This window comes from Pseudophryne corroboree, chromosome 9 (genome assembly GCF_028390025.1).
Source record: "Pseudophryne corroboree isolate aPseCor3 chromosome 9, aPseCor3.hap2, whole genome shotgun sequence".
Taxonomy (NCBI): domain Eukaryota; kingdom Metazoa; phylum Chordata; class Amphibia; order Anura; family Myobatrachidae; genus Pseudophryne; species Pseudophryne corroboree.
The window spans coordinates 354,288,825-354,302,635 of NC_086452.1; the positions used below are offsets into that span (position 1 = coordinate 354,288,825).

General features: G+C 48.1%; 1 protein-coding gene across 1 annotated transcript in view; it reads left to right on the plus strand.

The window, feature by feature from the left end:
* The window catches only part of RFT1 (RFT1 homolog), an 87,348-nt gene that overhangs the window by 34,705 nt on the left and 38,832 nt on the right, over positions 1–13,811 (plus strand). The window contains exons 3-4 of the mRNA XM_063940692.1: positions 5,542–5,658; positions 6,472–6,661. Coding sequence (XP_063796762.1) covers positions 5,542–5,658; positions 6,472–6,661 — 307 coding nt within the window. The remainder of the gene's footprint in view (positions 1–5,541; positions 5,659–6,471; positions 6,662–13,811) is intronic.

Sequence of the window (13,811 nt, forward strand, 5' to 3'; positions counted from 1 at the left end):
ACTGATTACTTCCTCCCACTCCAGCCTCCAAGATTTTGCCCGTGCTGCTCCATATGGCAGGAATTCTCTACCTCTCCCTATCAGACCGCCACCTCTTTACAAAACTTCAAGCAGGCTCTCAAGACCCACTTCTTCATTAAAGCCATCCAGCTCTCGTACTAACCACTGCCCCATGCTCACTGTCTACCCTGTCTCTGTCACCCCTGTCTGTCCCTTCCTTTTAGAGTGTAAGCTCTCACAAGCAGGACCCTCTCCCCTCATGTGCTTTTCCATCTCTTACTAATACATCTACTCCATATTCCCTACAACAGCACCTAACCCTTGGTTGCTGCCGCCTTGCTGCTTATTTGCGTGTTATGACCACTGATGCAGCAATGTTAATGTATAAAACATATCTTTCTCCTGCATTGTCTTGTACTGTAAGTCACACTTTTCTTTGTTAGGTGCTGCGGAACCATTGTGGCGCCATATAAATAAAGGAAAATAATAATTGGAGTGCAAAAATGCTTTGTAAATTACATAAGTGAAGAAAACAAAAAAACATATAATGATAAATAGAAGTACTGAATATTTTTGTTAACACTAAAATAAACCTAGGTGTATATCCATAATTTGCACATACTGAACATGCGGCTTGCATTATTCTGAATGAACAAACAAAGAGGAAGGGGGGTGCAAATCCCCACCCCCAAATTCCCTTCCGCACACTGAAAATTACCTGTAACCATCCCTGAATCTATCTGGTAATAAAATTCAGAGAATTCGTCACAAATGTTTGCAAACACATGTTTAGCTGCTGGCCACTTCATGGCTTCTCTGATACAGCAGTCCTAACTACTTTATAGCAGTGCCCACATTGGGCCATGTAATTTGTCACAGTATGCCTCATAATAAAGGCCATTACTAAAATAGTTCCAGACTGAGAGCTAACTTACCAGGGAGCCACCCCCAGGATCTCCCATTGGCACTACAAGGAACAGCATGCCTTCCAAATGCTGCTCACATTCAATGCCTCATGCACACAAGCAGACAAACAATTTGGAAGCTGCTCAATCATACCTGGAGATAATTATATATCAGGTGCTGGAAGGGGGAGGGGTCAGAGACAAACAAACAAAGAGGAAGGGGGGTGCAAATACTGAATGAGCAAATTTTGGGAAGGTGCTTATGGCTGCTGATTAATAACACCACAAGCTTGGTTGCCACTAAGAACCACACACCTGCAATTCCCCAAAATGCAGTAATTATGTAAGCCATTATGTGATATCCTGCCGTGTACAGTGAGAGGTGTGGAGGTTATTCACTGACCTGATCTGGTTCTCTCAGTTCTTCGGCCAAGTCGTCAGGTTACGGTCTCCACTACAGATTCGCTGGTGGTTTCGGAGATATAGATTAGAAGCACAAGCCCAGTCAGGAACATGGCGTTTAAGGCCTCTATGAGGCGTTTTATTTAGATAACATAAATGGTAAGAAAAAGGGATACTACCTGCAGATCGGGTTCGCACAAGTGGTAGAGCAATGAAGGAAAACAATAATAGAGCATAGAATACGATAAATGCAATCTGAAAACTTGTCAGGTATATATTCACTTTCAGTAGAAATAGTCACAATCAATCAGCATATCAAATAATATGTATAACTTTTCAAATATTAAAGTAATATCTCAGCACATTAGCAAGAACCATGTATACCATATCACTATGACAGTTCAACATACAAATGTCCCTGGAATATAGTTCCGGCACACGCGAGTTCAGGGTGAGATAAGAGATCCCAGTATGACGTCAATAGCAGTTTGAACTGGGATATATATGCATATACTGTATATAAGACCCAGAAAAGATTTAAACTTGGTTTTAGCCACTAAATGGTAGAGCAGTTTAGAAGTATTCACTACTCATCGGAATATAATCCATAATCCACGTTTGTTGCAAGAATCAATGTAACAGTGAATAGTGTTGCAGCTCTGAAGGGTGTTCTTTTGATAAGGGATGTGCTTGTGAACACTTTACGTGGTGCAAGCTGTAGAAGGAGATAACTTCACTTTAATCAGCCTAGGAAACATTTGCACTGCACAGATGCATAACTATAAATCAGAGCTCCACAGTGAGTCCCTGTCCACTACCCTCTAATTTACAGGCAACTGAACTCAGCAGCTACAGACAATAGAGGTATGTGGTGTGGCTTTAGAGGTGGACAGTCTATATTAGCGGTCTTGTAATCCTGAAGTTATGATGATGCTATCCATTTAGGTATGGTGACTTGAATAATCCCTCACACCATGCAGGCTGTGGCAGGGTTTGCACTTGTCTAGGGAGGCCAATCCCGGGACGTTTTTTCAATCCCGGGATTCGGGATTGAAAAACGATCAATCCCGGGATTGCAGTAGGGATCAGTGAAGAAGGGTGTAGGGAGCAGCGCTGGAGGGTAGGTAGCGGTGCGGGAGGGTGTAGGTAGCGGCGGGAAAGGGAGGGAGGGTGTAGGTAGCAGTGCAGGAGGGTGTAGGTAGCTGGGCGGGAGGGTGTAGGTAGCGGTGTGGAGGGTGTAGGTAGCTGAGCGGGAGGGTGTAGGTAGCGGTGTGGAGGGTGTAGGTAGCTGGGCGGGAGGGTGTAGGTAGCGGTGCGGAGGTTGTAGGTAGCTGGGCGGGAGGGTTGGTAGCGGCGCGGGAGGGAGGGTGGGTGTAAGTACCACTTACTATTAGGTGGGCGCCAGCCATGGACACACTGAACGCGGCGCATTTCAAATGAAGCGCCGGCCGCCAGCCAACCAGAGCTGGCGGACCAGCAGCCAATCAGGGAAGCGGCCACAGCAGTCGCTCCTGATTGGCTGCCTCGGCAGCTTCCCTGATCAGCTGCCGGTCCGCCAGCTCTGATTGGCTGGCGGCCGGCGCCACATTTGAAGTGCCGCCGCGTTCAGCGTTCGTCTATGGCTGCCGCCCGCCTAAGTGTAAGTAGTATTACTTACACACACTCCCTCCCGCACATGCGCAGTGTAATCCCGTGAATCCCGGGATTGGATGCTCCAATCCCGGGATTCAAATCCCGGCATTTTTGGGCCCAAATCCCGGGATCCCACCGATCCCGATCCCGGGATTGGCCTCCCTACACTTGTCTTACAGCTTGTATCATACTGGGAGGGGGAGGCAGGTTATATGATGCTAATAGCTGCTTGGTGCTCCCCTTTACTGTCTAACCAAAAGTCTCTCCGTCTCTATATGCAGCAGATATTAGTGCTTAACTCTAGCACTGGCTGAGGACTCACTCATCACAGGGTGAGGTACACTTTAAGGAGGTTGGGTGGTAACAATTCGCATGCAGGCAAGTGAGACGCTTTGTGTGTGTGTTGTGGGCAGGTTGCCAGAGTTAATCACTAGTCGTACGTATAGATTGTGGGTGCCATGCTCCTGCTCCTAGCAGGAAGTAAGTGCAAATGGTATTGATGGCGCTGTTCTCGCGTATGAAAGAGGGGGCGGTGCGACTTATAGACTTATAAGAATAACTTATTGTTATGTTCAAGAAAATCACATTAACATTGTCACATTAGCATTCCGTTACATACGGTTTAGAGTCATGCCCATTATGTGCATGATAAGCATAGTACTTACTAGATGTATGAAGCAGTGAAAGGACTGGAGAGGTGAGTCAGTGGAAGTTGCCCATGGCAACCAATCAGCTGCTACCTATAATTTTATAGAATGCACTTGATAAATGTTTCTTCAAAGCTGGTTGCCATGGTCAACTTCTCCACTGACTCACTTCTCCACTCTTTTCACTGCTTCATACTGTACATCTACCCCAATGTAACACTGAACAAAAAGATACAATTAGTAAAGTTTGCTTAGACTTAAGGTCCGTACACATTAGACGATGTCACTCTGTGAGCAACGTCGTCTAATGTTTCCCCGTCCCGGGCCGGCCGGTCGGCGGCCGACTATACACACTAAGCGTTATGACCGCTCAGTAACGTCACGCCTCCGCCAGCCCTGCATGCAGGTCGTGGACGACACTCCAGATCCTGCATGCATGCACTGGTGAAGATCGTTGCCGACCCGCGGGGCCGCGCATCTGTCGTCGCTGGCGGCATACACACTTGCCGATTGAATGAGCGATGTCACTCAGGGAGGGGGAAAATGAGCGACGTTGCTCATTTTATCTGCAAGTATGTATGGGCCATTACAGTTTAGACCATAAAATGTTGCCAGAACAGAAAAAAAAAATGGTGGTTTAATTATTGCCCCACACTGAATTGGCAGTGGTTTTGTGGCAATCATATATTATTCAATACTGTGTCCAGTATGAGCCAGGAGGAGGATAATAATAATTTTGTATATCGCTCTTTCTCCAACAGGACGCTTTACAGACACCAAAAACAATGTACCGAAGCTTAACTTAATACCAAAGCTTTAAGTAATACAGCAATTGACAAGCCACATAGACATTAAAAGAAAACCTTGAGCACACAGTAAGCATAATGCATGATTGGTGTAGGCATTTTGGGTAACCACTTGAAAGGGTTGTGTATTCTACGATCACAAGTTACCAGACGAGGCAGCCACCTCGGAGCTTTGCGTAGGATTATCCTGGGTGGAATAGTCTACCACTAGAAGAGATGACAGAAAATGGGGAGATTGTAATGTCTTTACGCTCAGAGTAGGGTCCCAACAAAACCACCAGGTCCATGTATTTTTCCTCCCAGTCACAAGCGTAGTAGTAGTAGTAGTAGTAGTAATAGTTGTTGTAGTAGTAATAGTTGTTGTAGTTGTTGTTGTCATGTATGGGAAGATCCTGCCTACGGAGGAACCATCCATGGCCAACATCTGGGCTCCCTGCGTAGGTCACACTGGCAGGGTATGCCATCAGGGGAGGTACGCATTACAGGAATAGCACACAGTTGGGTGGAAGAGAGAAGAAAAAATAATAAAGACATGGTGAGAAAACATTTTGCAGGTAACCAATGGTAGGGGGGAAATTAGGATGACATTATTTTGATTACATTTTAAACGTCCTGGTCTCATGGGAGCAGAACGGGTGGATGTGAGAATTTGGGGAGCACACTCAAGTCCGATGGAAATAATATAAATCAGGCCTCTATTGTATCTGTGGGGTGAAAAGTTCCATTTGAAGGTTGAGATCTATAAAAGCCTTGAGAGAGAAAAAATAGTAACCCAATCAGCTACTAACTGTCATTTACGGGTTGGGGGTGGGACGCTGGTGGTCAAAATACCGACAGCGGTATCCAGACGGTCAAAAAATTCAGACACATTTTTTTTAGGTACTGTAAACCTTAACCCCCCCCCCCCCCCCTTCCCCCCCCCCCCCAGCCTAGCCCTAACCTGCCCCTTCCGCAGTCTAACCCTAATACTTACCAGTGGAATGTGCCTGTGTTTTCAGCAATGTATTACTGATACTTTGTAAGCTCCACTGGAGCAGGGTCTGATGTGAATGGACAAATAGTCTCTCTGTAAAGCGTTGCGGAATATGTGTGCGCTATATAAATAACTGGTAATAAATAAAATAATACTCTTATCTGCTTCTTCTTCAGGCTTACCCTCTTTTACACCACCATAGTGTTCCTCGCTCGGGAAGCCTTTCGGAGAGCCTGTCTGAGCCACTCCGCACAGCAGAGCTGGAGACACACCATACACCTCATCTGGCTGGCGTGAGTAATACACACAGTACAAGTCTGCAGTGTCCTCCTGTCCCCCAACAGTAACCAGAGCTGGCAGCTCATGCTCTTCTCATGGAAGCTGGAGAGGGGACTTTGTGCAGGAAGTTACTCACATGTGTGCAGAAGACCTGATCCTGTCATTTAATACTGTGCGGAGAGTCTGATATTACGCCCTAGGCATTGCAGGAGACAAACAGACCGTATACTAGCCCCACTCAACAGATTTTTACTATGAAAGATTTAAACAAAACTTCAGTTGATCCAGCATAAAGTGAAAGTACCCGTTACTTAACAGATTGAGGGGGACGTGTACTAAGCAGTGATAAAAGTGGAGGTGAGCCAGTGGAGAAGTTACCCATGCCAACCAATCAGCTGCTCTGTATACCTTTATATTATGCAAATTATAAATGTTACGCCAATGCTGATTGGTTGCCAAGCAACTTCTCCATTGGCTCACTTCTCCACTTTTATCACTGCTTAGTACATCTCCCCCTAAATATGGTATACTGTATTGGAAACTATATGTACACTGATTTTCATATTTTAATAATCTTTTCCTTGTACTGCTAAAGTTCACTGCTGGATCAATGTCCAATTTTATCACATGTAAGTGGCCATATTGTAGAAGACCAGCCAATTTGCTCTTGGCTTCACAATTTTGTGAGCTATATCAACTTCTAAGTCCAGCTTTAATCTATAGTAGTGTGCTGTCCATTGCATTATCTGCTAATGGAGCTTTTGCCAAAGTACATAAACAATGGTGTTTACTATAGTCTGACATTTTCTGTTGTGTAATTTTTGTAGGGTGCCATTAGGAATCTGTTGGTCATTAGTCTTAGGGTGGATATGGCTGAGAGTACTGGAGGTCCCAGACCCAGAGAAGATCCCACACTATGGCACAGGAGTTGTGGCATTTGGAGTGTCTGCAGTGATTGAGCTCCTAGCTGAACCATTCTGGGTGCTTGCACAAGCTCATCTCTTTGTCAGGCTAAAGGTATGCATGTCAGATAATACACTGTTTAATTGAATGCAGTAAGTTGTCGATAGATTTAACTACACAGTTCTGTTGCTTGGAGTCGCTCATTGTCATTTATGAGGGACATAAAGATGCAGTGCTTCCTCTAAGTTGATATCCCACTGGATCAGTGCAAGTAAAACATGGTTTATTTCTGCTGACACTATTATATGCAAACAAAAATAATGTTTCTTCTATGCCGAATCTAGTTGACTCTCAATGAGACCTTACGACGAATTACTTGAATCAAACCCAAATAGAGATCCAAAACTGGGTACACACAGGGCCGATTTGATGGCAGACCCGCTGTTAAGCAAACAGAGTGGGTGGTTCAGGTAAGTATATACACTTATTGATTGGCAGCTCAATGTGTCGTCCTGATTGGGCGGGTATTTGAATTTGCCCGTCCAGTTTTTACTTCATTTCCTGCAGCGAGTGTATGGGCAGTCAGCAGACCGCCCGTACACACAGCCAGATGCACTGATATATCTGAAGATATATCGGCCATCGGGTGTGCTGCACAGCCGTCGCGATATATCTGTGAGCGATGTTGTTCACGCAAATATTAGGTGTATACCCACCGACTGGCTTGTGATACATCAGCCATTCTCTTAAACAGCCAATATTTCTGCTGCGGGGTACACTGGGCTCCACAAGGAATGGACAATGGGGTGTAGAGTAGGATCTTGATCCGAGGCACCAACAGGCTTTGACTGTTCCCAGAATGCATAGCGCCGCCTCCTATATCACCCCGCCTCCCTGCACAGGATCTCAGTTTTGTAGTTGGTGCTGCAGTAGCAGGCACTTAACAGAGGGGGCTGCTCCAGGCAGCCCTAAGAAGAGCTTTTTTTCTGAGGAAAAAAGTGAAGACTTCAAGGGCAGCAGCAGTGTTACATGTCAGTGGACATTCCCCGCTGCAGCTCCAGCTCTCCCCAGCGGCGCTGTACACTCCCGAGCCCTGGTTGCCGGGTAACTACAGCAGGAGGCTCCGGTTTTCTTCTTGTCAGGCACACACGACGGGGGCTCTCCGGGATCGCGTGGCCGCGGTTCGGGAGGTGGTAAGTGGGTCCCGCTTGCGGGACCCGGTCTTTATCGCGATCTGGCACGGTCTGTGGGAGGCGGGCTGCGCGTGCTGGCGGTGGACACTGTGGCTATACAGGCGATCCCACTAGATCACCAGGGCATGGGACAGGTCAGGTTTTCTCTATAAACCATTTTATTAGAGCCCGCAGTACCCGGTGGTTTTGCCAGCAGGGGGATTGAGCTTGGACCTGAAGCCCCTCCCCCAGCCCCAGGGTGCCATATTCTGCAAATGTTCCCTCCCTGGAGCTGCATATCTGTCTCTCCCTCACTCCCTGGCAGTGTCTGCGGCGCCATTATCCCTCAGCTCACTGTTCCTGGGAATGCTTGGGCAAATCCTCCTATGTAAAGCCGCCTGGTTGTCAGTGCTGTGACTTTACAAGACACTTAAGTATTCTACCTGCCTTTTTTAGTCAGTGTTAGTTAAGAAAGAGTGCACTTAGTCAGGGTTTCCTAGTACAATTACCCTGTGATATACATCCAGTTCTTACTGTGTACTGTTATATCTATTGTTATATAGCTGTGTAAGCTAGTCCAGTGCAGTATTGTTAGTAATAACCTGCATTGTACAGACTGTGACTATTTGTGTGTGCATTTGATAGCTGAGTGGTGTCCATTTCGTGTCTTTCACTCAACCTGCTATCCCTATATTCTATAACCTGAGGGGGCTTGGTGCGTCAGGTTTTATCTAATATAGGATTTCGCAAAGATATACTGTATTACGTATTTTTCTCTGTGATTTAGTCACCATATCTCTCCTTTACCTCTGCTGGTGCTGACTACACTGCGGAGGGGTTTGGGCTAGAGGTATTGTGCTGCTAACAAATTGTACTGCGTTACCTGATACTGCAAGTTATATCATGTCTGCTTCTGAGGGTAACTGTTTTGGGGCTGAACACACTGCCGGTGTTGCTGAAGCCGCAGATACCTGTGAGGAGAATATAGCAGCTTTGGGCTTTGTTTCTGGAGGCTCCTTGCCCCCCAGTGGGACGGTGGCAACGGGGGCAAATAATGACCCGCCGTGGGCCGCTTTTTACACGCTTCTGCATATGCTAGTTCATAAACTAACACCCCCTATGGTACCCCCAATGCTGGTACAACCGTTTGTGGTCCCTGCAGCTAACCCGCCATGGGCAGACAGTTTATCTGCTCAAATAAAGAAGTTGAACCAGTCCCTGACTACTAAAAAGTCTGACCGTTGCTCGCCTACGTCCAAGGGGTCCTCTAAGCGAGCGCTTGTCTGCTCACAATCCACTGCTGTCACTGACACCTCGTCGGATGAAGACGGCACTTACACTGACCCCACAGGTTCTGATACGGCTGATGGGGAGGGTGGTTCACATGTGGATGTTCCTGATCTTTTGGAGGCTATTAAGTTAATTTTACAGATTACGGATGATCCCGAGCCATCCGTTCCTCCTAAGAAACCAGATAGGTTCAAGCGTCAGTGTTTAAACAAGTTTTACCTCACTCTGACCACCTAATTGATATACGTCAGGAACCCTGGAAAACCCGGGTACGAAGTCTGTGCCTCAAAAGAAGATGCTGGCTCGCTATCCCCTCGCGCCGGAGCTGTCTAAGAATTGGGAAACGCCTCCTCCAGTGGACTCGCATGTGGCTAGGATGGTGGTTTCCTCAGCTCTACCGGTCACCATTATCACGTCTCTAAAAGAGCCTATGGATAAACCTGCTGGAAAAATGGTCCGGATCGCATCTTAAGATGCATCAGCGGATAACCCTGTCACCAAAGACAAGGGTGTCTCTTCTGTGGTGGTTGCAGAGTGCTCATCTTCTAGAGGGCGCAGATTCGGCATTCAGGACTGGGTCCTGGTGACCACGGATGCCAGCCTGCGAGGCTGGGGAGCAGTCACACAGGGAAGAAATTTCCAGGGCTTGTGGTCAAGCCTGGAGACATCACTTCACATAAATATCTTGGAGCCAAGGGCCATTTACAATGCCCTAAGCCAATCAAGACCTCTGCTTTAAGGTCAGCCGGTGCTGATCCAGTCGAACAACATCACGGCAGTCGCCCACGTAGACAGACAGGGCGGCACAAGAAGCAGGAGGGCAATGGCAGAAGCTGCAAGGATTTTTCGCTGGGCGGAAAATCATGTGATAGCATTGTCAGCAGTGTTCATTCCGGGAGTGAACAACTGGGAAACAGACTTCCTCAGCAGAAGTCTTCCACATGATTGTGAACCGTTGGGAAAAACCAAAGGTGGACATGATGGCGTCCCGCCTAAACACAAAATTGGACAGGTATTGCGCCAGGTCAAGGGACCCTCAGGCAATAGCTGTGGACGCTCTGGTAACACCGGTGGTGTACCAGTCAGTGTATGTGTCCCCTCCTCTTCCTCTCTTACCAAAAGTACTGAGAATTATAAGACGGAGGGGAGTAAGAACTATACTCGTGGCTCCGGATTGGCCAAGAAGGACTTGGTACCCGGAACTTCAAGAGATGCTCACGGAGGACCCGTGGCCTCTACCTCTAAGAAGGGACCTGCTCCATCAAGGACCCTGTCTATTCCAAGACTTACAGCGGCTGCGTTTGACGGCAGGGCGGTTGAACGCCGGATCCTGAAGGAAAAAGGCATTCCGGATGAAGTCATCCCTACCCTGATGAAAGCCAGGAAGGATGTAACCGCAAAGCATTATCACCGCATTTGGCGAAAATATGTTGCGTGGTGCGAGGCCAGTAAGGCCCCGATGGAGGAATTTCAACTAGGTTGATTCCTGCATTTCCTGCAAACAGGAGTGTCTATGGGCCTAAAATTGGGGTCCATTAAGGTTCAAATTTCGGCCCTGTCAATTTTCTTCCAGAAAGAACTAGCTTCAGTTCCTGAAGTTCAGACGTTTGTAAAAGGGGTACTGCATATACAGCCTCCTTTTTGTGCCTCCAGTGGCACCTTGGGATCTCAATGTAGTTTTGGGGTTCCTAAAGTCACAATGGTTTGAACCACTTGAATCTGTGGAGTTAAAATATCTCACATGGAAAGTGGTCATGCGGTTGGCCCTGGCCTCGGCCAGGCGCGTGTCAGAATGGGCGGCTTTATCCTGTAAAAGCCCTTATCTGATCTTCCATTCAGACAGGGCGGAATTGAGGACTCGTCCTCATTTTCTCCCTAAGGTGGTTTCAGCGTTTCATCTGAACCAACCTATTGTGGTACCTGCGGCTACTAGTGACTTGGAGGACTCCAAGTTGTTGGACATAGTCAGGGCCCTGAAAATATATGTTTCCAGGACGGCTGGAGTCAGAAAATCTGACTCACTGTTTATCCTGTATGCACCCAACAAGTTGGGTGCTCCTGCTTTTAAGCAGACTATTGCTCGTTGGATTTGTAATACAATTCAGCTTGCACATTCTGTGGCAGGCCTGCCACAGCCAAAATCTGTAAAAGCCCATTCCACAAGGAAGGTGGGCTCATCTTGGGTGGCTGCCCGAGGGGTCTCGGCTTTACAACTTTGCCGAGCAGCTACTTGGTCAGGGGCAAACACGTTTGCAAAATTCTACAAATTTGATACCCTGGCTGAGGAGGACCTGGAGTTCTCTCATTCGGTGCTGCAGAGTCATCCGCACTCTCCCGCCCGTTTGGGAGCTTTGGTATAATCCCCATGGTCTTTACGGAGTTCCCAGCATCCACTAGGACGTCAGAGAAAATAAGAATTTACTTACCGATAATTCTATTTCTCGTAGTCCGTAGTGGATGCTGGGCGCCCATCCCAAGTGCGGATTGTCTGCAATACTTGTACATAGTTATTGTTAACTAAATCGGGTTATTGTTGTTGTGAGCCATCTATCCAGAGGCTCCTCTGTTATCATGCTGTTAACTGGGTTCAGATCACAGGTTGTACGGTGTGGCTGGTATGAGTCTTACCCGGGATTCATAAATCCTTCCTTATTGTGTACGCTCGTCCGGGCACAGTATCCTAACTGAGGCTTGGAGGAGGGTCATAGGGGGAGGAGCCAGTGCACACCAGGTAGTCCTAAAGCTTTACTTTTGTGCCCAGTCTCCTGCGGAGCCGCTATTCCCCATGGTCCTTACGGAGTTCCCAGCATCCACTACGGACTACGAGAAATAGAATTATCGGTAAGTAAATTCTTATTTTAAGGGAGATATTCTGTTTGGGGAGGATTTAAATAAGATTGTGGCTGACTTGGCTACTGCCAAAACTGCCTGTCTGCCAAGTACTGCTCCTTCTGTGTCGAAGGCTAAAGGTACTTCCTTTCGTCCTTCAGGTAAAGCAAAAGGTCAGGCGTACAACAAGCAGGCCCGCACTTCCAAACCTGGTAAGCCTAAGCCCAAAAGAGCCTGGGCTGCCCGTCAGCCAGCTTCCAAGACAGATAAGCCTGCCCCATGACGGGGCGGGCCTCCCTCTGGGGGATCACAGGGTGGGGGGCCAGCGTCTAGGGTATACCCAGGAATGGTTGAAGACCACTTCAGATGCCTGGGTACGGGAAGTCGTCACTCGAGGTTACGCCATAGCCTTCAAAAACCGACCCCCTCATCGATTTTGCCAGACAGATGTCCCGTTGGACAAGACAAAGGCAAACACTCTACATTCGGTGGTACAGACCCTCCTGGGTACAGGAGTCGTAGTACAGGTGCCTCTTGCGCAGAGGGGCCGGGGGTACTATTCTCTGCTGTTTCTAGTCCCGAAACCGAATGGGTCCTCCCGGACCATTCTCAACCTCAAGGCATTGAACAGGTTTGTGAAGATTTCCAAGTTCCGGATGGAAACCCTTCGCGCTCTAGTTCTGGCCTTGGAACCTGGGGACTTCATGGTCTCCCTGGATATACAGGATGCTTACCTGCATATTCCTATAGCAGTGTCTCATCAGCAATACCTGAGATTTGCGATTGGCAACTGCCATTACCAGTTTCGGGCATTACCTTTTGGTTTAACAACGGCTCCGCGAGTCTTTACAAAAGTCATGGCGGTGATGACGGTGGTACTCTGCCGTCAAGGGGTCAGGATACTGCCGTATTTGGACAACTTGTTAATCCTGGCAAATTCCCCAGAACTTCTCCTGCGTCATCTAGATGTGACGGTCCGGTTTCTGCAAGCCCACGGGTGGCTCATTAACTGGAAGAAGTCATCCCTGATCCCTGCTCAGAGCATGGTGCATCTGGGAGCACTATTGGACACTCACAACCAGTGGTTGTTCCTGTCTCAGGAGAAAGTCCTGAAGCTTCAGGACAGGATTCGTTGCTTCCTATCTCGTCCGCAAGTGTCGATACATTCGGCGATGCAGGTGCTGGGCCTCATGGTGTCAGCATTCGACATAGTGGAGTACGCTCAATTTCACTCTCGCCCTCTCCAGAGGCTGATTCTAGCCAAATGGGATGGCCTGCCTCACTGGATCAGGTCTCAAATGATCTCATTGACTCCGGAAGTCCATCTGTCGCTGCTCTGGTGGCTCCGGGACCAACAACTGTGCAGGGGCTGTCCGTTCTGGATATCCGACTGGGTCCTGTTGACGACAGATGCCAGTCTAAGAGGTTGGGGCGCGGTGCTGGAGCAACACTCCCTTCAGGGGCGGTGGACCAAGGAGGAGTCCCTCCTCTCGATCAATATTCTGGAGTTGTGGGCGGTCTTCAATGCCTTGAACCTAGCCCAGCATTTAATTCAGAACCGTCCTGTTCAAGTACAGTCGGACAACGCCACCACAGTGGCTTACATAAATCATCAAGGCGGCACTCTAAGCCGACTAGCAATGAAGGAAGTCTCACGGATTCTACAGTGGGCAGAACGCCATCTACCGGCCATATCCGCAATATTCATTCCGGGAGTCCTGAATTGGGAAGCGGACTTTCTCAGTCGTCAGGACATGCATGCCGGCGAGTGGGTCCTCCATCCAGAAGCGTTTCAACTCCTAGTGGAAAGGTGGGGCCTTCCAGACGTAGATCTGATGGCGTCTCGACACAATCACAAGGTTCCGGTCTTCGGAGCAAGGACAAGGGAGCCTCAAGCAGCATTCGTGGATGCGCTGGCGGTACAGTGGAGGTTTCGGCTGCCGTACGTGTTCCCTCCGGTGTCACTCCTGCCC